This window comes from Brienomyrus brachyistius, unplaced genomic scaffold (assembly GCF_023856365.1).
Source record: "Brienomyrus brachyistius isolate T26 unplaced genomic scaffold, BBRACH_0.4 scaffold35, whole genome shotgun sequence".
NCBI classification, from domain to species: domain Eukaryota; kingdom Metazoa; phylum Chordata; class Actinopteri; order Osteoglossiformes; family Mormyridae; genus Brienomyrus; species Brienomyrus brachyistius.
The window spans coordinates 298,425-322,190 of NW_026042310.1; the positions used below are offsets into that span (position 1 = coordinate 298,425).

The 23,766-nt window shown below is 47.9% G+C and overlaps 2 protein-coding genes across 4 annotated transcripts in view; both read right to left on the minus strand.

Annotated features, from left to right (window-relative positions):
• The window catches only part of LOC125721802 (disks large homolog 4), a 76,279-nt gene extending 70,217 nt beyond the window's left edge, over positions 1-6,062 (minus strand). Inside the window, exon 1 of the mRNA XM_048997897.1 lies at positions 5,861-6,062. Coding sequence (XP_048853854.1) covers positions 5,861-5,890 — 30 coding nt within the window. The 5' untranslated portion in view covers positions 5,891-6,062. The remainder of the gene's footprint in view (positions 1-5,860) is intronic.
• A 9,545-nt stretch (positions 6,063-15,607) lies between these two features.
• Positions 15,608-22,617, minus strand: mepcea (methylphosphate capping enzyme a). Of its 3 annotated transcripts, none has more exons than XM_048997903.1 (5): positions 22,192-22,617; positions 19,674-21,638; positions 17,241-17,459; positions 16,135-16,258; positions 15,608-15,922 (listed from the first exon to the last, which is right to left on the minus strand). In XM_048997903.1, the coding sequence occupies exons 2-5, from the start codon at positions 21,591-21,593 to the stop codon at positions 15,867-15,869; spliced, it is 2,319 nt and encodes a 772-aa protein (XP_048853860.1). In that variant the 5' UTR covers positions 21,594-21,638; positions 22,192-22,617; the 3' UTR covers positions 15,608-15,866. The 3 variants fall into 3 exon arrangements, with proteins under 3 accessions (XP_048853860.1, XP_048853859.1, XP_048853861.1); XM_048997902.1 differs by having other exon boundaries at positions 22,031-22,617; XM_048997904.1 differs by lacking the exon at positions 22,192-22,617 and adding an exon at positions 21,757-22,023.
• Positions 22,618-23,766: the final 1,149 nt, after the last annotated feature.

The following is a 23,766-nucleotide window of genomic DNA, read 5'->3' on the forward strand; positions in this document are numbered from 1 at the left end:
GTGAAGTGTGAACCTCAGAAATGCCTATACCGCACTTTGTGTGTGTGGGGGGGGGGGCAGCAGTGGCCTGAAAACCTCCTGCCCTGGTCTTCCTGGGACCTGCAGGCTCCCGGTGAATCTGCATCGGATGAGCGATCCCGGAAATGAAAAGGACGGATGGAGTATTTCACTCAGCCTGTCATAAACCGCAACGGCACCAACATCCAACCCTTTTCAGTGTGGTGATCCAGCATTTACTTGATTTTTATTGAGCGCGCGCCTTTATCCAAAGCAATGAACGTTTTTGTTTTCAAAGCAGGACCAGCCAGTCCCAAAACCACCGGGGGGGGGGCGGGTTAAACTCACTCTGCTGGCAGCAGGATGCGAACCAATGACCTCTGATCATAGACACAGCAACCTAACCCACTGAACCACACTCCGCCCCCCCGAAACACATTCACAGAGCTCTGCTGCACTCAAGCCAACAGCGCCAGAGCCGCGAGGCAGTAACAGAAACCACTAAACTCCCAAGACACTGCCCCCCCTCCCAGGGGAGTCATGTCTACCTATGAGATAACATTAACTGCACTGGCCATTGGCCTATTAGAAAATAAGGGTGATAAACATAAAAATATTTAGTGAAAGCAAACAGCATCCTATGACTTAATTATTGCCTGTTTATATAATTTTTATGATTGCTATAACAGTTAAAAAATGCCATGAATCTGTATTACAGGACTAAGGTGCTCCCCAGTGTGTTCTGCAGTGTTTATTATGGTCTGCGCGGTGATAAAAGCCCACTGCGATGCCTGTCGTGTGATGACGTCACACGAGAACGACGTTGCCATAGCACCCAGCTACCCCTATGGTCTGTCATCACGCCACATTAACTGGACAATAAAGCACGCTAAGTTACTTACTCCGGACGGGAGCAACCGACACAATACGGTGTGGGGGCTTAAATTCCAAAGTGCAGCCTAATTAACAGATTAAAATGTATAATACAATTTACATGTTTATTTGCACTCACTATATGTAAATTTGACTCTTAACTGATCATTAATCATAATACATAATTACATAAATCAGCATATTCATACTTGTTATGTGACTATGGAAATCATGGGGGCCCAAGACACCCTCCCTGTCATCCTCTGTGCCTGCCCTGCCGGGCCCGAATCAGACAGAATATGAGGCTGCCCCCCCCCCCCAAGTGTGTTTAGGATCTAATCTGCACCCCCGGATTTCGACCGACCCTGTGATACTCCCTGGGCACCATTGCGGCTCACAGAAGATTTGATATTGACTTTGAAGACTTCTATCCGACATGCAGATTCAGGGATACAGGAAAAACACTTGATGACAGAGGCCAGGGGACAGGTTAGGACACTGGGTACGCAATCAGAAGGTTGTCGGTTGAAATTCCAGAGCCAAAAGAGAGATTTTACCACTGAGCCCTTGAGCAAGATCCTTAACCCCGCCCCCAATCCCAAATTGCTTCATGGACTGTCTCACCCTGCTTTCTTGAGAAAAAAAAAAAAAGTATGCCACTTTTGATAAGAGTACCTGTTAAATAAATAAAATGTAAATATTATTCTGGATGTGTTTCAATGCAGCGGCCTGCTTTTCTGTTTTTTTTCAAAAATACACTCATTATTGCCACATGTGGGAGAAATATGTAAATGAAAAGCTAACCGTAGGTTCACAAGATGCTCAAAACCCCCCCCCCCCCCCCCCCCCCCCCAGTGGAGCGTACTGCATTATAGAGGATCGCACCTTTCCCAGCACCTCGGTGCGTAAGAAGCACCCGTCGGGCTAGCGGTTTCCGGTGACTTCCATTGCAATCCAGTTCCTCTGTCTCTCTGACTGGACAGGAAGTCGTGGCGGCGGAAAGGTGGGCAGCAAATGACGGCCTGCCGCTGGGGGATGCTGACAATCGTGGCTGGAGCTATGGAAACGTGAGGCGCAGCTTCTCGTGTTGCTAATCGCGAATACAATGCATTTAACCAGTGTGGCGGGGGTGCTGCTCATAGCAGCAATAACACTTTCATGTTAGCAAGTCTTTTTTTAACTCAGAAATGCTGCTTGCGTTTTTCACAAATAAGCGGTCAGCTCATAGTCAGCTAACATAGTGTGGGAGGGAAGGATCTGGGTCGAAACAGGAGCGTGTGATTGGTCTGTCATACAGGAAGTGAAGCATCCTCACCTTAACCGCGGCTAACATGACAGCTGATGAATGTGGGGTGTCTCCAATGACCAACATTTTTTTTTTAACTATCTGCTCCATCCAAAGCTCCTTCAGTCTCTTTCATCTTCAAGCCCAGCACAAGCAGTTATCTTAAAGCTCCAACGTGCAATTTGACCAAAAATACAGTGGTGGGCACATTTCAGGCATGGCCTTTCTCTTGCCTAGTATCCTAAGAGCCGAGCTCTTCTACCGATGAAGCATGGCACGGAGAGAGGCTTAAAGCGTCCTCGGGCTTGCTCAAGTCGATCCAAGGTCTTCTTCGACATCGGACCTCAGGGGAGGCATCATTTTTCCAGTGCCCGCGTTGCCAAAATCCACCCTCTGTCTCGTTCATCCCGGGAAGCTTGCAGACTTGCTGTAAGTTAAACTGGCTGGGGGGTACTTCTTGTTCCCCTGTCACAGATGGGGCCAGGTTGAACTCCAGACCGGCTCTGGGAACACACCACGTTGTCGGGACACCCGCAATAGGACCAAAAGCAGAATAGAGCAATAATCACACTATTTAGAGCTGAGGAGGTACGGTTGTCCTGGGCAACCATTTTCCAATTTATATGACGATTAAAGCAGCTTTCTTTTGGGTACACCAGCACAGTTTCTGGGACTTAAACAAACAACCTTCTGAGCCTTCTGTGCCATGGTACCAGCTGTCCTACTGGAACAATATAAAGCCTGAAATAGGGAAATAGATAACTGCAATGGCAACAAGAAACAATGGCGGCATTATAAAAAAAATTAGGGAAGAAATTGATTAGTCAGAGGTATTTGATTTATTGTAGCTCCTGGGAGGTCAGAGTGATGTTGGGACCTCCACCTGAGTCACACCGGTAGGCACTCAGCTCCGTGTGCTGAATAAGCTGCATCTGTTAGTGATAATGAATGGAGTCCTTGTGAAAAATGCTCTATTAATGATGCCTGGATGGCTGAAATGTCTTCCAGATATAAAAAGAGCCAACCGGGCTGAAAAGGGAGATTTTGGAAGTGAAGGGAAAGAAACGGTGTCCAATCAGCAGCAGAGATTCTCCACAAAAAGCGGCAGCTTTTCAGCACTTAGATTTCCTTTCTTTTTTCGCTAATAAATGACTTGCAGTTTCCTGTTCTGTCCAGCTTGCTATGTCCTTCCAGTTCCTTAGCAATATGGCACCATCCATGTTTATGGCCCATGTGCCACGACTGCAGGCCCCCAAGGGCCCTCGAGCAGGCCCCCGAGCAGAGGCTCCAGAGCAGCTTTACCAAATGGGACAAGGCAAAATGTACTTCCAGCAATGCTAGGAAATGGGACAGGGAAACTGCACTTCCAACAACACTAGTAAATGCGGTACGGCAAAGTGCACTTTCAGCCACACTAGGAAATGGGACAGGGCAAAGTGCATTCCCATGAACCGTAAGAAATGTGACAGGGCAAGGTGCACTTCCAGCAGCACTAGGAAATGGGACAGGGCAAAGTGCACTCCCATGAGCACCAGTAAATGTAACAGGGCAAAGTGCACTCCCATGAACACCAGTAAATGTAACAGGGCAAAGCCCGCTCCCAAATCCCCCACCAAATCACCGCCCGATTCATCTCAATGCATCCTTCCAAAGCGAAATCCTCACAAAGCAACAATCGCCCATGTCCGTAACTCTGTCTAACAAAATGCTACCCACTGACTCATCTTTCTGTGGTCCAGCCTCGCGGCTCGGTAATAAAGAGAATGCCTTCCATGCCACAATAGAGTCGGCGGAGGCACACTCGACACGGACACCATGCTTTTCACCACGGGGCGAGCTCTTACCATCTCCTATTCTCCTTTTGTACTTTCGTTAGGTCTTTTCATAGCTTCATCTTCTCGGTTAGCGGTACAGCACTAATACACCAATGACAGCCACGGTTCAGACCTACATTACTGGTGATAATTCTCATATTTCTTCCATGGTTCATTCACCAAAGGTTACTGAGAGTCTTCCTGTGAGCCCAAGACATTCAGGGGGTCTATATGTAATAGCTGGAGCTCTTCACGTCACTACTTTCACCACTTGACCTCTAGTGCTCATCTACACATGTTCCTCCTACCCCCACACACACCACACACATATAAGCACACGCCTCTCACAGGCATGTAAACCCAGACCACACACACACAGTCCACATATTAATATCTTTATGGGGAACCAAACTAGTTCTTCGATTACATTCACAGATTTATGTAAAATTGAGATTATCCATGTGGAGACCAAAAAAATGTATCCCACAAGGTAAAAAATTGCAGTTCCCCACAATGTAAAAATTACAAAACACACATACACGCGCACACACACACACACGCACGTTTTTTCATAGCAGTCACTGATTTTTAGAAAATAGAGTTTTCCCTTATGGGGACAAAGAAACCGGTCCCCATAAGGGAAAAAAAACTGATATTTATCACGTTATGGGGACATTGTGTCCCCATAAGGACAGGTATACCCGCTCATGCGCACACACACACTCACACACACACACACAGACCCGGAGGATCCCCGAGACGCAGCTCGCCACCTCCAGGATGAGGAGGCAGACTTTTCACACCCACACGGCAGGCTGGTGTCCACGTTTTGTGATTAACTGAGAAGCTAAACGGCAATTTGCTCAAAAGGGAGCGAAAGCGGACACGCTTCTAGCTGATAAATGCTGTACTTCATTACGGCGAAGAGTCTCACTGGCATACGCGAGTAAGTTTCTTAATCGCCGCCCTGACAACTTCCAGCGAAGCGCGGTCACACCAAGGGTCCAGACCTTGGGTCGTCCCCATGTTTTCCTCCACCGGGGAGCGTGTGGCTCCGTCCCCCCCGCAACCAAAGATCCACATGCTTCTTGCACAAGCCGGTACAGGACGTCACACTGAAAGCCACCAGCCGCACATCAGAATGCATAAATAAATATACAAATAAATAAGCAAATAAATAAACAGCCAAATGCATATGAGCCTCGGGGGATGTGTGAGTGAGAGAGAGAGAGAGAGAGAGAGAGAGAAGATAGATAGATAGATAGATCAGTGACCACGGCAAGAGAGAGAAACAGTCACCACCTTACGTAAACGCTCCCTGCAACGGCGCCACCATACCGGGCTGCCCCGGGACCGCTTACCTGAGCCCCCCACCCAGATCCCACCCCTGATCACCAAAGCCTAAATCCAGCTAAACTCACTAAAAAGCAGCTTTGCCCATGCATACTCCCTTCACAATCTAGCTACCTCTAAGTTTGGAGACACCCGGAGCTCCATGGCGACCGCTCCACGCGATGCTCACCCCCGGTACCACGCTGGGCCGGGCCACGGTTCCACCCGGACCCGACCACGTCCCCCCACCGAGTCGGAACCCAGACAGAACACTGGTGTTGTCTGGGGGGTACGGAACGGGGGTACGGACGGAGGGACAGACTCCTCAAACGGATGACCGTCGCACAGCCACATGCGTGAGGGAGAAAGCAGGGGGGGAGAAGCCGCTGGAGTGCGAGCCCCCCCATCGGGGTAGGATTAATGAAGGAAGGCAGGCAGGAAGGGAAAACGCCGGTGTGCAGCCGAAGAGAGGGGCACAGTCACCCCGTTCCCCCCGATTCACAAACACACAGACACACGCGCACGCGTGCACACACAGCGTAATAGCGGCTCCACTCACCTTTGTAGTTACGATGCAGAGGCAGTCCATGGTACCGACCTGACAGGGGTCCGCTTCAGCTCAACCCTCCAAATAAGAGGGCTGGACCCCACACCCTCCCCGGCCTTCCCCTCTCCTCCCGTCTTCCTGCCGGTCCCTTCTCTTCTCTCCGTTTCGCCGTGTTTTTTTTTTTTATGTCGGACTGACAACTGGTGAAGGAGAGAGGAGGGAGGGAAGGGGGGGTGTTGGTGGCGGTGACGGGGGGGGGGTGGGGAGGAGGAGGAGGAGGGGGGATGAATGCAAAGTGGGAGAGGGAGGGATGGAATGAGAGAGAGAGGGAGAGAGTGAAAGGGAGAGAGAGAGGGAGAACGAGAGAGGAATAGCGGACAGGGAGGAATGGAAAGAGAGAGAGAGAGAGAGAGAGAGAGAGAGGGAGAGAGGAGGGGGAAGAAAAGGAGGGGTGGGCTCAGGGCCGGTGCGCGAGGAGGAGAGAGAGGGAGTGGGAGCGTGTCCACATCGCCACCTAGGACAGCAAGACGGCAAGCGCGACACTAATGACTCCAGTGACGGCGGTGGCACCAGAAGAGAAGCAGGGCGAGTAGAAGCGTGAGGGGCGAAGCGGGGGGGGGGGGGGGGGGTGGAGAATAAAAGAGGGGATGACGGGAGGTCTGTCAGAGAGAGAGAAAGAGAGAGAGAGAGAGAGAGAGAGAGAGAGAGCAAAGGAAAGAAGAGGCGATAGGGACGCGGTAGCAAACGGCAGCAAAACCGCAGCGGGGGAGAGTGAGGGGGGTGGGGCGGGGGGGGTGTGTAAGGAGGAAGAGGAGGGAGCTTGTGAATGCAGATGTAGCCAGAGCAGGCACCCTGGGGGAGAGAGTTTATTGGGGGGGTGTGTGTGTGTTAAAGTGGCGATCGGGGCCGATAAATGGCAAGACAGCCATGCAGGAGAGAGCCGGGCTGAATGAGGCGGGCAGGAGTGCGCGGTGCGAGGGGGCGGCTGGGAGGGAGCCGGCGCCAGCACCGTGCAGCTGTTGCCTTAGCGATGGAGCGCTCGTCGCCATGGCGACACAGAGGGTCGCCGCCATGTGGACATTCCTGCGGTTACACGCGCGGGCGAGTCCATGTGTGAGAGTGTGCGGGAGCCCGCCACAACCCCCATGAACCACCAGCCAGGCACGTGTGTATGTGTGTGTGTGTGTAGGGGGGGACGCATGGAGATACCTGGGGGGGGGGGGCGTGTGAGAGAGAGGCAGAGAGAGAGAGAGAGAGCGAGCACCTCTGCTCCAGCCATTCCCCTCCATCTTCTCTTCCACAAGGGGATGCTCAGCCTTTAAGACTGTGGGCCACAGCACTGACTGTGACCACGACAGGAGCACATCAGGCCCCTGCTTGCCACCCGCAACCCCTCTGCCCCCAAGTGAACTCCCCCCCTCCCCAAGAAATTAAGCACATGAACACATCCCTACTCCCTGGGGTGGTAGGGGGGGGTCCAGAGCTGGGGCTCCTGCATGCGCCGATGGCGTGTTTACAGAGGCAGGCACACCGACGCAGCCTGAAAACTGGAAATAACTAACATAACTGGGTAAGCAGTTATGGAAGACAGGTGGATGGATGGAATATTATTATCATTAGCGATTCTGACTGCCTGTTTAACTATTCATTAAGTCCAAACAGGTTTTTACATGCACATTTCCACGTAAATGATTTGCTATCATGGTGTACTGCTTTTAAAGAGGGAAATATCTGGATCGGTTTTAGGATTTGGCCCTGCAGCATTTTAACCGCAAGGCCCAAGGGCTTAACTGCTTTGCTTTTTCCTTGCTGTGCATCGTAAGCAACACTGCCCCCTCATGGGGGGGGCAGAGGGGTACTGCTGGTCGGATGCTTAGCCCCAATTAATCCAGCATGAATCTATATGTGAAACGGCGCAAAAGCCTCATGAAAGTCAGCCAGAATGAAAAAGCATCTGCTGAATAGCATAAAACACCGACCACACTGGCGTTGCCTCACTGCCATCGCAGCGCACGCTCCTCTGGTGTCCTCTGCTGGCGAATATTTGCCAGTACAAAGGAGAGTGAACCACATGTGAATCAGGTATTGCTTTAGCCGGTAATACATAAACGGCAAGTACGAAATGCTAAGGCTTATGCTGAAATCGTCATTCTTAGCCGAAGATCAGCCTCCATACAGCTTTGCGTTAACATGGGCTAATTCCGCTAACAGCCTCTACGCATGCGGCAGTTATTGCGGCTCATGATCTCGTCAATATGTCAATAGGAGTAGACAAAGCACAGACAATTTATCACAAAGCATGGATGGACAGGCATCCTAAGACGCCCCCCCCAAAAAAAAAGAAAAAAAAAAAGATGCTAACCTCATCATTGCTGAGTGTGGCTGCTCCTACTGACAGGCCACATCCTCAGCATGCTGGGAAGACAGTTCTGGGGGGGGTTTTACGCATGACATTTAGCATTTAGCTTTTTAGGAGGCCAGTAATAAAACCTAAAGGTCCTTTCAAGATTTCTTCCTCGATGAAAAACCAGAACAGATTAATTAGGAACGGGGACAATTAGCTGCACTCTCAGGCCTGCCATTCACTCTCCACTCCAGGCTGAAAACCTGATCGCCTCTGGCCACCGAATACTGTCTGCTTCCCTGGCAGGGGATGCTGTATCAGGTTTGTTTTTATTGCAAATGGTTGCTGTTACATGGCAACAGTGAATGGAAGCTGAGCCCAAATCACCACAAATCAAACCTCATCAGTGACGGCCACTAAAGGGGATCTGCTGTGAGGTACAGCGTTAGGGTGTGAGATGCTGGTCAGTCCAATTTGCTTCCAGGTCCAAAGAGGGTCACTGGGTTATTTTCTCTTAAACGGTGCCATGTTTTTTTTTTCTTTCTCATATTCGCCTACCAGGCTTTGAGTCGCCGATACGTCACACCATCCCTGGGTGTCGCTCACAGTCACCTCGTGGACTTCCTGGATGTCTGCAGCACGGGGGAGGGAGACAGGGGGCGGGGTTGGTATTTGAATAGCCTGTCATGCATTTCAGGGAGGTTATGTTTCAAACGTCAGAGCTCAAAACAATCAAGTAAAACACAATCCCTTTGGCAGCCTCCACGCACGCAGAAGTTCCAAAAGCACAAACTAAACCACACTATATTAAAAACTACCATTTTAACATGGATCAAATCAGCCTCTAGTTCTTTTGCTAAATCTTTGCAAGAACTTTAGGGAAGAGATGGCATTTAAAATTCACCTGGACTGGCCTGAATAGTGTGTGCCTGGATGAGTGTGGGTCTCTCTATGAATCCTTCCCTCCAGTCAGAATCCTTTGAGATGCTTTACAGCAGCAAGTCCTGCCCCCACAGATCCACAAGTATAGTCTCACAGCTGCGGTTTCAAATGAACTGGTTACTGCATCTGAAATGCGCGAGTTGGCAGGACTTCAACCCTAAATCCCACAGAAACAGGAAGGGTAAGCTAATCTCTTTAACCATACTCGCTAATAGCACTCTGCTGGTCGTCCTCCATCTCGCTTTTCCGGCAGTATGCTTGAGTGCCAGCGAACGGTCCCCATTGCCCCCCCCCACCTCCCCATATTAAATACCAGGAACAAACACATACCCTACCAGTTGAACCCCTTACAGGGGTATATACAGAGGCGAGGCTATCGGGGCACTGGCCTCCAGGCGAAACCTGATTGGCTGACTGCCCCATCCCCTGACACTCACCAAGTCAAAACATATCATTAATTAGGTTGGCCCCTTTAATGCCTCCACCTTAAAAAAATATCCTAGGACTTCCCCTGATCCCTTAATGGATGCACTTAATCCATTCCAGTGGAATATCTATCTGTATAAATGGGTAAAACTATAATATCCACACAGTACACAGTAAAAATCAGAGTAAAAACAGCAGCACTAAATTAGTGACCACAGAGCAGCGGTGACCTGTGCTTCCATTCCAGATGATGTAGAGGGGGGGACTGGGGTGGATTGAGGTTTTCCTGCAACAACTGGGGAAGCCTGCACAACATCAACATCAAGCACCGCAGTGCAGGAAGATTAGCGCCAACTTGCCATCTGTTACAGCCAGTTACAGCAGGGGCCTGGATGCAGTCCTACCTTTTCAGGTGTGTCTCTCCGCATTTGCACTGTTTCTACAAAGATTATAATACTGATCCATCAAGAACAGCGTGGCTATTTTTTTCCCTATACAACCCAAGGCTTAAATACCAAGAGTTTCCTGAAGTGTATGAATTCTCAGGACAGTTGAAGAGAATCTTGTAACATTTATCTGAGACAGGGCCACCTTGAGCATGGAATCCATCCCAGAATGCAAAGGGCATGGGGGGGGGGGGGGATGCGTCCAGGATGGAATTTGAATCTTAGAGAACATGCTCACAATCACACACTATGGACTAATTTACAGACACCAGTTCACCTAAACTAAATGCTTTTTAGACTGTGGGAGGAAACTGGTGGACAAGAAGGAACCCCACACAAACACCGGGAAAGAAAAGAAAACATTTTGTTTGCTGGAGGCCGAACCCTCCCTCATTCCCATTCTCCATCCCAGAACATGACATGGGCCGCAAAATCTGTGTGTATGCTGAAATCTGTGTGGCAACGCGTGTGCGGACCCTCACTAGGTGTAAATTGTAAAGGTGGCTATTTTTAAATGAAAAAAATCAGGCAAATATAAGCGAAAGGGTTGGGTTACCATAAAAAGAACAACCTTGAGACGCTTTTTGATTGGAAGCCATGTTGTCTGTTCTCACGTGTTTCATAAACCAAAAAGGTGTGACTTCACCCGATTACAGTCCTTTCTCCCCCCCCATTGCTAGCATGCACGCGGCGCTCTAAACATAGGTCACACTGCACGACGGTGCGGACGGCGACTCACCGGGGCGAGGCTACACCCACCCGGCCACGCCGCGTCGAACCACCCCGGGGAGCCGCCGAGTCTGCTGCTCGGATTTACTCGGCGGGGCGAGCCGGCGCTCGGCATCGCAAATCCGGGGGATTAGCGGAGTGCCGAGCCCTCCCTCTTACCCGGAGAGGTGGGAATGAAGTCACGGAGCGGTGAAAATTGCATTGGAAAGGGACATTACTGCTTTTTCCAGACCGTGTTGGAAGACCCATCCGGAGTATTTATACCCCTTTGGGTGTGAGACAGCGATTGGGCTTTAATCAAAAACATGTAGAAATGCAATCAGCCCCCTCCCTCACACTAGCTGTGCCACTATTTTAATGATTTTCAGGCAATTTATTTTGTTATCGGATTCAGGTCTAATAATCACCTTGTAGATAATTATTAAATATAGCCTAATTGTTTTCATAATAACCCAAATGACAGCTATCTTTTCAATGCCTACCGTTTTACTTTTGGAGGTAAATATTTACATCCCTGTTGAAATGGCTTATATTTAAGGTAGCCTGGATGAACCAAATCATGAATCAGCAGCAGATTTAATAGTTAGTGTGTCTGAATTAGATCACACTGCCGGCAAGTGCCAAAAGCAGAATGACCGTCTGTCTGTGAGGCTGGGGGAAAGCGGGAGAGTTCATTATAGGCTGCCATCCAAGTATTTGCCTTACGCTTGATTGATCTAATCAAGACGGCTAGACCTAATCGGCTCAAAGTTTTGCGTTAAAGGGTCTTTAAGCATCCGGACTGTGGATAAAAAAGCACAGATGTCTCTGCAGGGACATTTGCTACGATCCGTAAGACACCACCTCCCTGTCGGTCAGGAACTTGAAGGTAAAAAATAAAATTATTTTGTGGGAATTTACAAGCAATGCAAATTGTTTTATTGTATTCTACAATCTATTTCAATAGTATTTCTATGTGTGATGCTTGCACTAATTCGTATACGCTACCCAATTTATTGTATAATTGTGATGTTTAGTGCTTAAAGAAGTGGCCCTCAGCTAGGAGTGCCTGGAACAAGTCACTCTGAAAGATCTGCAGGAGCTTCTTAGCTCGCGCCTTGAACTTCTCTTCACCCTCGGACTGACAGGTCTCCATTGCATGCAGAACCTTCTCCGTGTCTGCTGGGGAAAACGCACAAAACCGGAGCGTTCACGGTATCTGTCAGGCCTATATAGCAGTATCTCTCAACCCGCTCCTCACGGGCCCCGGGATGGTCCACATTTTTGCTCCCTCCCAGGTCCCAGTAGGAAGCAAAAATGTGGAGCGCCTGGGGGGTCCCCGAGGACCGGTTTGAGAAACACTGCTATACAGAGTTAGAAAGCATGTGGTAAATGGTTTACCATAACTTTGTATCAAAATAAACCACATCGACCATCAGTGACCCCGTCCTGGGGCCTTTCAAGACAAAAATAATGACACATACTCTAAATATGTAACTTTGAGTATTTTTTTATGTATATATTACGCATTTAACTATATAGGCATATTACATATATAAAATTCACATATTTCAAGATGTCGGAGTGCGGGTTACTTTTTTAACGCAGTCACCATGGTAGGCATGGGCGTAAATAAAGGGGGGATTGTAAACCCCCCCCCCTCCAATAATCAAAGCCAGTCAATACAATCCCCTAGACACGCGGGGAGGATACCTCATCTACCACCCCCCATGCCCAACCCAAAGTTATGACCTTGACAGTAGGGCATATTTGTGTACCAAAAACACTCTCAAGCAAAATCACCGTTTCTGCCTGCCTGATGAATACTAACCAAAGATATGAAACTGAGTGCTGATAATTATATACACGCGAAAAGTTGATCACACCTTGTCGTTTAATGGGTATCTCTCTGACTTTTTACCTAACATTTTTCTTTGGTCGGTTGTGACAGCTTACCTTTAAACCGCTTTAAAGATTGTGAGGTAATTAAGGCATTCACTTAAAATCGAGGTGTTCGTCTAATTTATGCCGGGACACAGCCTTTAAGTTGATAAAAGCAACCTGCCGTGAGAAATGTTAAAAATCTAATGGTGAATAAGTCATTATATAAAAGGGTGTTACCTAAACGCTTACCATAAAACCGCAGTCAGACATCAACCGACAACGCAGACGTACGCCACATCCAAATCTTAGCGTAAAGTGCCGTGCTTTTAAAGAGAATAAATGTGTGGTGATTGACCCAATCACACATTTATTCTTTTCACTGCAAAATTATGTTAATTTCACCACGAATACTGAAAGAAAAATTCATGCTATAGTGATACAAATTAAAATGAACGAACTATTCTGAGGGCTGAATGTATTGAATATACAAAGAACGTACGGTAGCTTTCAATAGCCAATCAGATGTTTAAATAAAAAAGGCGGGCTTTTCGTAATGCGTGGTGGACTTTACTCCTGCATCGATCCGTTTATTTTGAATTATTTTTTTCCTAAGTCTAATAAAGTATAAATAATTTGAAATTGACGTAGACAATGACAGTATCTTTTATTATTATTATTATAATTTCCGGTAATATGATTAAAAATGCCCAGGCGCAAGGACACTATGAAAATGGTAAAGAATGATAGGACACAATACAGATATCAGCTTTCATGCTAATAAATATAAATTGCTGCTACAATAGAAGCTGTTCATTTCTTTAATTAAACTATAATCCATACGAGGTTATATAGCCTGTATAGTACAAAAGATAACTTCCGGTGCTGATGACCTTTAGCATTCGGCTTTCTGAACGGTTACTCCACGGTTATTAAAAAGCAATTATTAATCATCAATAATTTTTAGTTTGTCGTCCATTTTGTACGAAGAAAACCCGCCTTGAATAATAATTACCATCTATTGCCCTGTATTCTCTGTGAGGGTAATTTAAATTGGCGTAGGTTTCGTACTCAATAAATCTTCCTGCAGCGCCTGCCCAGCGTCAGCGATCAATTGTTTAATAAAGACGTTAAATGGTGGCGAAAAACAAACAAACACAACAAGGGTTGCACATTAAAACGTAATTTTTCTGCTGGCTGTGCTTCAAGATCCGCAAGCAGCAAATGGCACCGTTATCCGGAAGATTTTTTTGCAGCGCCTTAGACCAGCATCTCCCATTACGGTCCTCAGGGACCCACGTTCGGTCCACATTTTTGTTCCCGCCCAGGTGGCTACCGCAAAAAAAATATGGATTGTGTGTAGGTCTCCCGAGGGCCGGACTGGGAAACACTGCCTTATACTAATTACCATTGTCAGTTTATGTCGTTAGGTATTCATGGCTGCTATCAAGATTTGGACAAGCACCTTTCGTCATTGGTCATGTCAATTTTTGCCGGTAGGCAGTCCATCAATTACTGGTCTTGTTGGTCATACTGAATGACCGCTCATTGCAAAGAAGAAAAACTGACCCGACTAGGGAAAAAATTTATTTTTTTTCTTCCATCACTTTGTAAAACATTGAAAAGCTGCAGAACAGTGAGTGTCAGTTTTTGAAAACATTTCTAGCAGGTTAAAAGGGAAACAACCAGAACCACCTCCAAACCAGAACCAAATGCAAAAAAAAAAAATAAAATAGCAGCCCCCCCCCCTCCCAAATGTACTGTTTATAGTGGTGTCAGCAGTAACTACTGGCAGCTGTTCTTCTGGACAACAGACAACAGGGCAAGTTCTCTCATCGCAACAGTGCAATTTTATAAAACATAAAAAAGCTACTGAACAGCAAAGATCCTAAATGATCCTAGCACTGAGTTCTGAAAATAATCCTGTGTTACTGTGTGCTCGGGCATACTGAAGACTTTGGGGGCCTGTATGAAGATTTTCTTTTGACAAAAAAAAAAATAATGGCAGGTAAGAGATTTTTTTCAAAAGACGGCATCGTGAGTTAAGGTTGAGAGATCTAAAGATCTTCCACCAGCTCTGAGCGAATGTTTGCTAGCAGAACACAACTCCCAGAGCTGAACTATGTATGTGTACATGTGACAAGTCCTGAAAGCAAGGTAGGTGAACGCCACAGCACAGAGCATTCCTGCCTCGCCCCCAATCCTTGGGCCCTGTGCACTCACAAAAATCTAATCTTGCAAAACACAGTCTTTCATAAGCACACGATGAGCTGAACAAGGAATCTATGGACAGGGGCCACCCTGCTGCTCTCACACCAGAACACATAATCAATGTCTTCTCCCTCCTGAGCTGGGGGGGGGGGGGGGGTGTCCATCAGAATACCAGGATATGATTGTGTGTGTGAGAGAGAGAGAGAGAGAGAGAGAGAGATGAGATGAGAACACAGACCCTCCCTCCCATCGGAAGGTCAAGATCGGAAAGGATCTCTGATATCGGAATCCCAAACGAAGTCCTACAAAAGGTGCAAGATAAGAATCAGACGTCTGATGAGGATCTGACACGGCACTGACTGCCCCCAAGTCTCTCTCACATGGGCGTTTGCGTCCAAATCAACTGAATGTGGCGTGAAGGGATCTGGGCGAGGTCCGGAATCAGCTGCAGCTGGGAATTCACGCGGCGGCCGTCCGTACTACAGACAGTATGGTGAAGGTCGGGGGCTATTATCTTGATATCCAAATCAAGTCTTATCCCTAGTGCCGACCTAGCTGAACATTCCCTGAGGCCTTACACCTCAGACGGCAGGCAAGGAGCATGTGGACACCGCTGGCACTCCGCTTGGAAAGCGTCCTACAACTGAGAGTCTTTGGCACCACATGCAGGTGCCAGTCGGCAGCAGACGGAAGGAAGAGACCAAATGGCTGCTCCCCCCCACCAGGAAAAAAAAAAAAGACTCTTAGCTGCACTTTTGACACAGGAACAGTTGAATGGGAGCAAAACACTATATCACACTATTCTGTGTTTTTTTTTTTTTTAGTGCATGTGTGTGTCTACGCATGTTTTAAGTTCAGTGTGCAGTTGGCGTAAACAGCTTGTCCGTTTCCTTGACGATCTCCCTGCTCAAAAACACCCCTGCCCACCCCACGTGTTTGCATGACGGTAATGTCGACGCAGCTCCAAATGCGTGTCCCCAAGCGAAGGTCAGGCCGCTTCCGTCGTATCCAGGCAGAAGGAATCTTCACCGTCTGCCCGCCAGTCACTACAGAAACAGGGTCACTTCCTGGGAGGCGACGGTCCTTTGCGAAACAGGTAAATTGGTCTCTGAAATCCTGTGGGACGAACAGACGGAGTTATTGACAGGGGATGTGCGTGCGTGCGTGTGCATGGAAGATGAGACGTAGGATGAGATTAATCTATGTGTGGTTTTGAACTGTTTATAGCAATAAAAATCAAGTGGGCCCTGAGTGCTACAGTAAGAACGTTATGCTGCTGGTAGAAGGATTGGGATTGGGGCAAATGCGGACGGGGGGGTAGGGCTAACCTCTGGAGGAGCTCTTGGGCGTCCCAATGAGCTCGTAACTGGAGAAGCCCACTTCCGACGTCAGATACGTGCTGAACTGATCGGGCTTGAAGCGGATACTGTGGTAATTCTTAAAGATGGCGTCCTGGAAAAGAAGAGGGGGAGAGAACATTCAAGAATGATTTCCCACAAATATTACAATAAGGAATCTGACTGGATTCTAAGGGGGGGGGGGGGTACTTCAGCCACTGGCTGCCCTGCCTATGTACCTATGAACCTGCCTATGCCGGATAAATGGTTCCACCCCTCAAATTCCCACCTCCAAAACACCACATTTCAGTTCCCCAACACCAACTTCTCTGACTGAACTCGATCTCTTGCTGGTTGAGTTAGAGGCATTGTGGCAGATGTAGTCCGTTCCCACCTTACCACCACCTCCCCAAGCAGCAGGGAAATTACAGCAGCTCCCTTCAAGAGGATCCGTGACACAAAATCCCTGGCATGAGGGCCATTTGCTCAGGCTGCAGTGAGGCCCTGGGACTATTTGCCTCTTGGATCAGGTAAGTCTTCAGCAACTGAAGCCTGTTCTCTGATTATCTGTGCATCCCTTCATCTCTCTCCACCGCCATCGACTCTCACATGCTCCCATTGATTGTGACTGATAACATAGGGTTGCAAAGGGGCCAGAAACTTAAGTTAAACTGCGGAATTTGGAAATATTCCAAGTTGGAATTCCATGGGAGTTAACGGGAATGAACTGGAAATTTTGCATAATTTATACAAACTATCATATACAAACATAAATATAAACATTTTGTTTTGTCATAGACATACAAGCAATTTTCTAATATATGGTCTTTAAAAAATTACAGTTTTGACTGATTAATTTGTGAGTATAACTTTAATCAGTTCTCTCATTGAACAACAAAAAGGTTGAATTAAATTCCTACGATTAAGTTCCCAGTTATAGACTAAATTTCCAGTTTATTTCCATTAATTCCCATGGAAAGTTTCCAACTTTGAAAATTCCCTGAATTCTGCAACCCTGCCTAGTGAAACTACCCCCCAACCCCCCACTCTGCCAGCCCCTCCAGCCCTCTTATTTCCCCTGCCACCTCCTCACTCACAGTCAGTTTCTTCCTCTTGCCATAGGAGCCCCACGGCTGCGGCTCAAGAATGAAGAGTCCGCCGGGTCGCAGGTGCCGGAAGACCCTGTGGAAGAGGCGCTGTAGGCCGCTGTCTCCCCAGTTCAGGTGGACCCACTTGGTCACGCTTAGGCACAGGATGACATCATACTCCGGCTTCTGGACATGCAGCAACATGTCGTTGTCGAGCACGTAGTTCCCCTGCGGGCAGGAGACCGGAGTCCCGGTTAGCTTCTGCCTGACATTAAGAGACCCCGCTTGATACATAGCGTAGGATGTCCACTTCATTGCTGCTTTGGTCATTTTTAGATGGCAGGTCACATTATATGAGGATTTACATACAGTCACATGATTTTAGAACAAACTGACCTCTGGCATCTAATGTGGGTTTTGGGCACAAAAAAATGTTAAGTAACCAGCTCAAATTAAATACAACATTATCCCTCATGTCATGAGCATGCATGTTGCCAACAAGCCTGGTTGGTCTGATTCAGTAAGCAGCGCACCTCCAAGCATATTTTTCTTCCATCCATCCATTTTCTGTACCCGCTTGTCCTATTCAGGGTTAAGAGGTGAAATTTCAGCCATAACCTGGACATCGGTCAGGCAGCTATGCAAATACCACCACATGGTTGACCCCTTATTAGTTTTTTATCTCTGCTGTGGAGTGTCAGTGTGGCTTGATGCTGCCAGCTAGTGACCGGAGTATGGAGAGCACCATGACATTTTTATTTGTAACTGGGAATTGTTCAGTCGCCATGTACATTAAGCAATGTACTGATTGTATCCCAGAAGATGTTGGTGTGTGTACCTTCAGCAAAATACTGAACCCACACTGCAAGATTTCCAGCTGCATGAAGAGATACAGAATCGGACCATTAGCAACAACAGCATAGCAGGAGAAGAAAAACTAAAGCTGACTGTACACACATAGTCATTGCACAAAAAAAAAAAAAAAAAAAATTATATATATATATATATATATAAATAAATAAATAAATAAATAAAAATATTTATAATTTCATATTGTTTTATTGTGTTGCAATTTAGATAGGCAGGATGTGATTTTCAAATTTTGGGCTGGCTGCCAGTTACAAATAAAAATTTTATGTTGCACTCCACACTCCGGTCACTAGCTGGCAGCACCAAGCCACACTGACACTCCACAGCAGAAATAAAAACAAAGCTAATAAGGCGTTAACCATGCAGTGGTATTTGCAGAGCTGCCTGAACGATGTCCAAGTTGTGGCTGGAATTTCAGCTCCAGTAAGCCTCTCCTCGTCTTCCTTTCATATTTTCTGAGCTATTTGTTAGATGAACCAGTCTAAAGGAATTACGTTCCCCTTAAATGGACACAAAACACACCTAGAGCAACACACCTACGCAGAAGTCACCTGACAGCCCAAAACAAAGATATTTCCACACACACATGGTTGCAAGCTCTTGCCGTGTTTAGACAAAGACAAGGAAGGAAGAGAGCAGTAGTGCAAGGGATCCAAGAGAAAACACAGCACAATCAAACTGGATCGACACAATACCCGCTCTCTCTTTCACAGACACACTCACACCTCAGTACAACCCCACGGAACCAGCCCTCAACAGGAGCACTGGCTACAATTCTACTCATATTTGGGGGTGGAGGCAAACTGCAATGTCTACTCATGAACTTCCCAACATCATGCAGAGGCACAAAACAAAAAGTGGGTAAACAGCACAGACGCAGAGACACTGCTCCCTTGTTCCGGGATTCCCACTCTGTACGGACCCAGCTGTCATGGGGAGGCACAAGTGAGCTCCAGGCAGACACTGGGCCCCACAGCTGTACTCTGGGCCCAGGGGGAGTATGGGGAGAGGAGGGTGGTTTAATCCACATACTACGCTGCTCCACAGAGAAAACGAACAGACAAACATGTGTATGAACATGATACAAAAAGAAAAGTAGGTAAATTGACAGGAAGTGTTACACAGGGGATAATGAAAAACGGCCCTCTATGAACAAAACAACACAACAAGAACACGCTTCGCTCCACATTTATGAATCCAACGCACACATTGGCACATACATCACACTAGCTACTAAGAAAAAAAGAAAGAAAAAAAAAAACAAGACAACCAAAATTTATAAGCGACAGCCCCCGGTATGGGTTCAGTGGCAGCCACACGAGTCCTTGTGAACGAGGCGGTGTTCACAAACAGGAAGAGGCAGGCAGATGACACTGGCACCAAAGCACCGCTTTGTCAAACCATGAGCTAAACGACGACCTCCGAGACAGCAGAACAGACTGATTGTGGTGGCCCAAACCTCCACAATTCACCCGGCTCAAAAAGGGGGGTTTTACAGCATCAGTGATGAGAAGCATAACAATGAAACACAGGTACCCGCCAAACACACCCGCTCACAGGGGGAACACTTACCCTCACAAAGGAGACATTAGCAGGAAAGTCACCAGGGACCGCTGGAGGAGTGTCTGGGAGAGGGGGGGCAGCGATGGGGCCCCTGGAGATCTTCAGGGAGACAGGGAAAGGATGGTCCACATCCAAGGGAGAGGTGCACGGGGGCTCAGGTTCCATGGTGCCTTCTACCCCTTCCATTTCCTCTGAACACCCTGCCCCAGTGTCTCCACTCTCCGCGGACACTGGCGGCTCAGGCAGTTTCGTCAAACCATCCGGCACCGACATCACGTCCAGTCCAGCCTTAGTCTTTTTATCACCCTCGTCAGGTCTGTCCATTTTCTGGACGTTGTTTGCTGCTCCGCCACTAGGGGACTCCGGCAAGGCATCCCGTCGGCCCGTGGGGCAACCGTGGCTACCGGCAGCATCCTCCTGAACTGCCCTGCGGGCCTGCTGGGCCTGCACCTCAGACAGGTAGTGCCGGATGTTCTGCCGAGCAGCATGCACCAGCGCGTTATCAATGTCCAGCCCGACGATGCGTGCCGGCCGCCAGTTTTTTGCGATCGCCAATGTCAGGTGGCCTGTGTTGCAGCCCAGGTCCAGCACGATTTTGCCCTGGAACCACTCCGGGTGAAGAACGCGCATGCGTGGGTCCTCACTCCAGCCCGGGTTGCGATAACCATAATACTTGTTGTAATTGCCGTACTGGAACTTCTGCTGCTGCCTCGGCTTCCGGTGACTCTGACCCGGTGTCGATCCACTCTGTCCGCCCCCCGTGCTGGTGCATGGGGTGTGAAAGGTCTGAGGAGCACCTTGACCAGGCCGTCGCCCCTTCTCACTGCCACTCTTCTTAGCCGAGGAGTTGGGAGTGACTGCAGCTGGGCGTGATTCACACTTACTGGAGGCTCGCCTGCGTTTACGTTGGCGGGAGCTGAGCTGCTGGGAAGGAGGTGCGGGCAATTTCGCCGTCTCAGGTCCACAGCTGGCTGTGCCGCGGGGCAAGATAGGCGGTACTACCGTATCCCTACAGTTGATGGCAGTGTTGAGCTCGTAAGGCCGCGGAGACTCCAGCAAGGGCATTGAGCTGAGTAAAACAGCGTCCTCCCTGGGGGCCTCCAGGACTACGCCTTCTGCTGCGCATGCCCCGCCAGCAGTTGTGACAGTGCACCTCTCGCTACTCTTTGTGCTCTCCAGCTCAGAGGGTTCAGGGTGGGCGGTGGTGGCGGGGTTACCCCCTCCCCCATGGTGCCGATTGCGATGCCTCTTTCGGCCCCCACTCTTGAGGGGCGATGCCAGGATGCCGGCATCCCCCCCGGTGCTGTTGAGATTGAGCGGGTCGGTGATGTCGCGCGGGATGAGGATCTCAACGGGGTCGCGGCTCTTCGCTGGAAGCGGCGAAGACTTGGGCGTCTCTGCATTGATGGCCCGGTTCACCTCCTCGTCCAGCAAGCTGTTGAGGTTAAGCGGGTCAAAAATATTCCCACCGAGCAGGAAGTTGGTAGGTAGGACCGGGTCACTCTCAGAATTGGCCCGTCGGCGTCTCTTGCCAACACCAGGATGCTTAAATCCCACGTTCATGGTGTTGCGCCGTTTGTTCAGCTTCGGTGGCTGAGGCTGCCGTTGCGGTACTGGTTGCTGCAGGCCATTTTTAGGCTTAAACGGGGAGCCGGCCATCTTGGCCTCAAGCTCCACCCGTTCAGCCCGACCGCAACTGTTGGTCGAGTCGCTCTCCGTCAGGATGCCACTCCCAGAGAGGTCCACCACGGCACATGTGGACGCCGAATCTGAATTTCCGGAAGTCGCCACATCAGCCTCCGCTACTGTGCGACCCTGGTCACAGAGCTCATCTCTTTCTGCTACTTGCTGTGGCTGCAGGTGAGCTGCAGGGTCCACTCTTACATCACCTGGCAAAACAGTCTCTTTGTCCACTGACATTTCTATCATCTTCTGCTGGACGGTGCGTAGACACGTGAAAGGGCTGGCATTTACCTTAAAAACAAAAATTGAACAACAAACAAAATGTTGTGATCAGACTAAATATTTACATCTAGTTCCCCCATTTTACACATACACATGATAGACAAACAATAAGTGCAGGCATACTCACTGCTCACTACCTGGAACTTTCACGTTTCACACCGCTTTTCTAAACAGTTGCAAGTTGGTATATTGTATATAATATTATTTATGGATCAGTAAACACCCATATATCGGTATATAAAGCACACTAGCGACCAAAGAGACTGATAGTTCTTCAGTGTCTAACTGTAGTCTTGACACCCGATTGCCATGCACCAAGGCATACACATGAGCTTTGGCCAGAAAGCAAAGCAAGTTGACGAAGAAATAACGTTCGTGCGTCGTACGTCGTAAAAACCCACCTCTTCCCTGCGTACCGTACGTGAACGTGCCTCCTGTATTATGCAAGTATCTGTGGGCTTATTTGCATAACCCCGCCTCCTGTCGGGACACTCTTCTTGAAGTCATGAATTATTCATAAGCAATACAAGCTCGACGGAGGAAAAAAAAAAAAGGCACTCACTCACGAACGTAGCGGTAGGCTCACAGATAAACACACAACTGCCTGGTCGCCGCCTCCTCTTTCGGTGAGCAGCCCCAACCTCCCTCCCACCTCAGCTATTTTCCACGACAAGAGAAGAAAAAAAAAACAAATATAGCGTACAGCTGAGCTGGCGACAGATTCACATCGTGCCCCTAAGTTTACTGGTTAGCAAGCTAATTTAATAGCTATCAACCAAACGTTATGACACGAATAAAAATTGTGAAAAAAGGGAAGACACACCCCTAAGAAAAAAACGATATCATTTAATTAAAAAAGACTGATTGAATCGCGCCAGTCTGTGTGTAAGTGTGTATGTCTGTGAGCGGGTTCGCTCTGAACTCCTAGCTATTTAAGTGGATGAACAAGTTTGCCACCATCCGCTCGCTCTCGCGCACCGTTCTGGCGTTTCAGTGCTCTTTATATGTTCTTTCTGGACCGCCGCACACACTGATTGACATTCCAAAACACCAATCATGTGGCTTTTTCAAAGCGTACGCTCCTAAAACTAACCAATGGCATACACGTATTGGTGTTCAAGAAAGCCCCCGGTTTTTATTCATTAGGCATCCGAAACTCTGCCCGTATAGATATCACAATTTTTGGCAAATACCACTAAAACATTAAAAACGAATGAATATATTTACTGAAGAATTATTCATTCCGTTCGAAAATGTTTTAGTGTCAAAATGCTTGAAGTTAAGAATTAGGAGGCCGTGATCTAACGCGGGCAAACAGGAACCGGGCAAGACTACCTCTTGACTCGTGTAAACAACCTTCACGGTTTTGGGACATTTTCTGATGACACATTGGGCTCAATACTGTATTTATAGCAACATTTTTCTCAGAATGATAAAATAGTAACTAAGCTGCATATCTGGACGTTAAGGAGAAAGCTAAAGGAATTATATAAAGTAACTTTCGCCCCTCCCCCACCGACAAGCGCCTTCAACATGTGGTAGCATGGGGGCCTGACGAACAGAGCTGCGCTAATGGGATATGCAGTTTTCAAGTTAACAATAGTTTTAAAAAATCTCTTCCAATCTTTATACCGATTCTTTTTGATACTTCCAGTTTAAATCGTTATGCATTTCGACTATATATTGTTTTAAGCGGGTGGAGGAGATGGATGTATAACTAGATAAGATTTTATGTTTGTGCGTCCAGAATTGGAAATATGCAGTATGCTATCTGGTGATAAATGGCAAAGGGATATTACATGCATGCATTCTTGTATATATGTAAATATATCAGGAACACGGAAGCTGCCTCCCAGAACCTAATACTAGATTAGAATAACAGAAATTCATAACAGGTTGCTCTTATATGTTATTTGAAATATATTTTTTGTTGCCAGTTTTTCTTGAGCTACCTCCATCTTTTGATGTTTATATCATTATGCTTTCTACCTGCAGTCTAAAAATTCAGAGTTCTACTTTGGATTCGAAAGTCAGTAACCCAACTATCAAACGGCTCTGATGGCGCCCTCTAGAGGTCATATGACCTTAACAAGGCTCGGGTGCCTGATATACGTTATTTAACTCGGTAGGAGGTTGT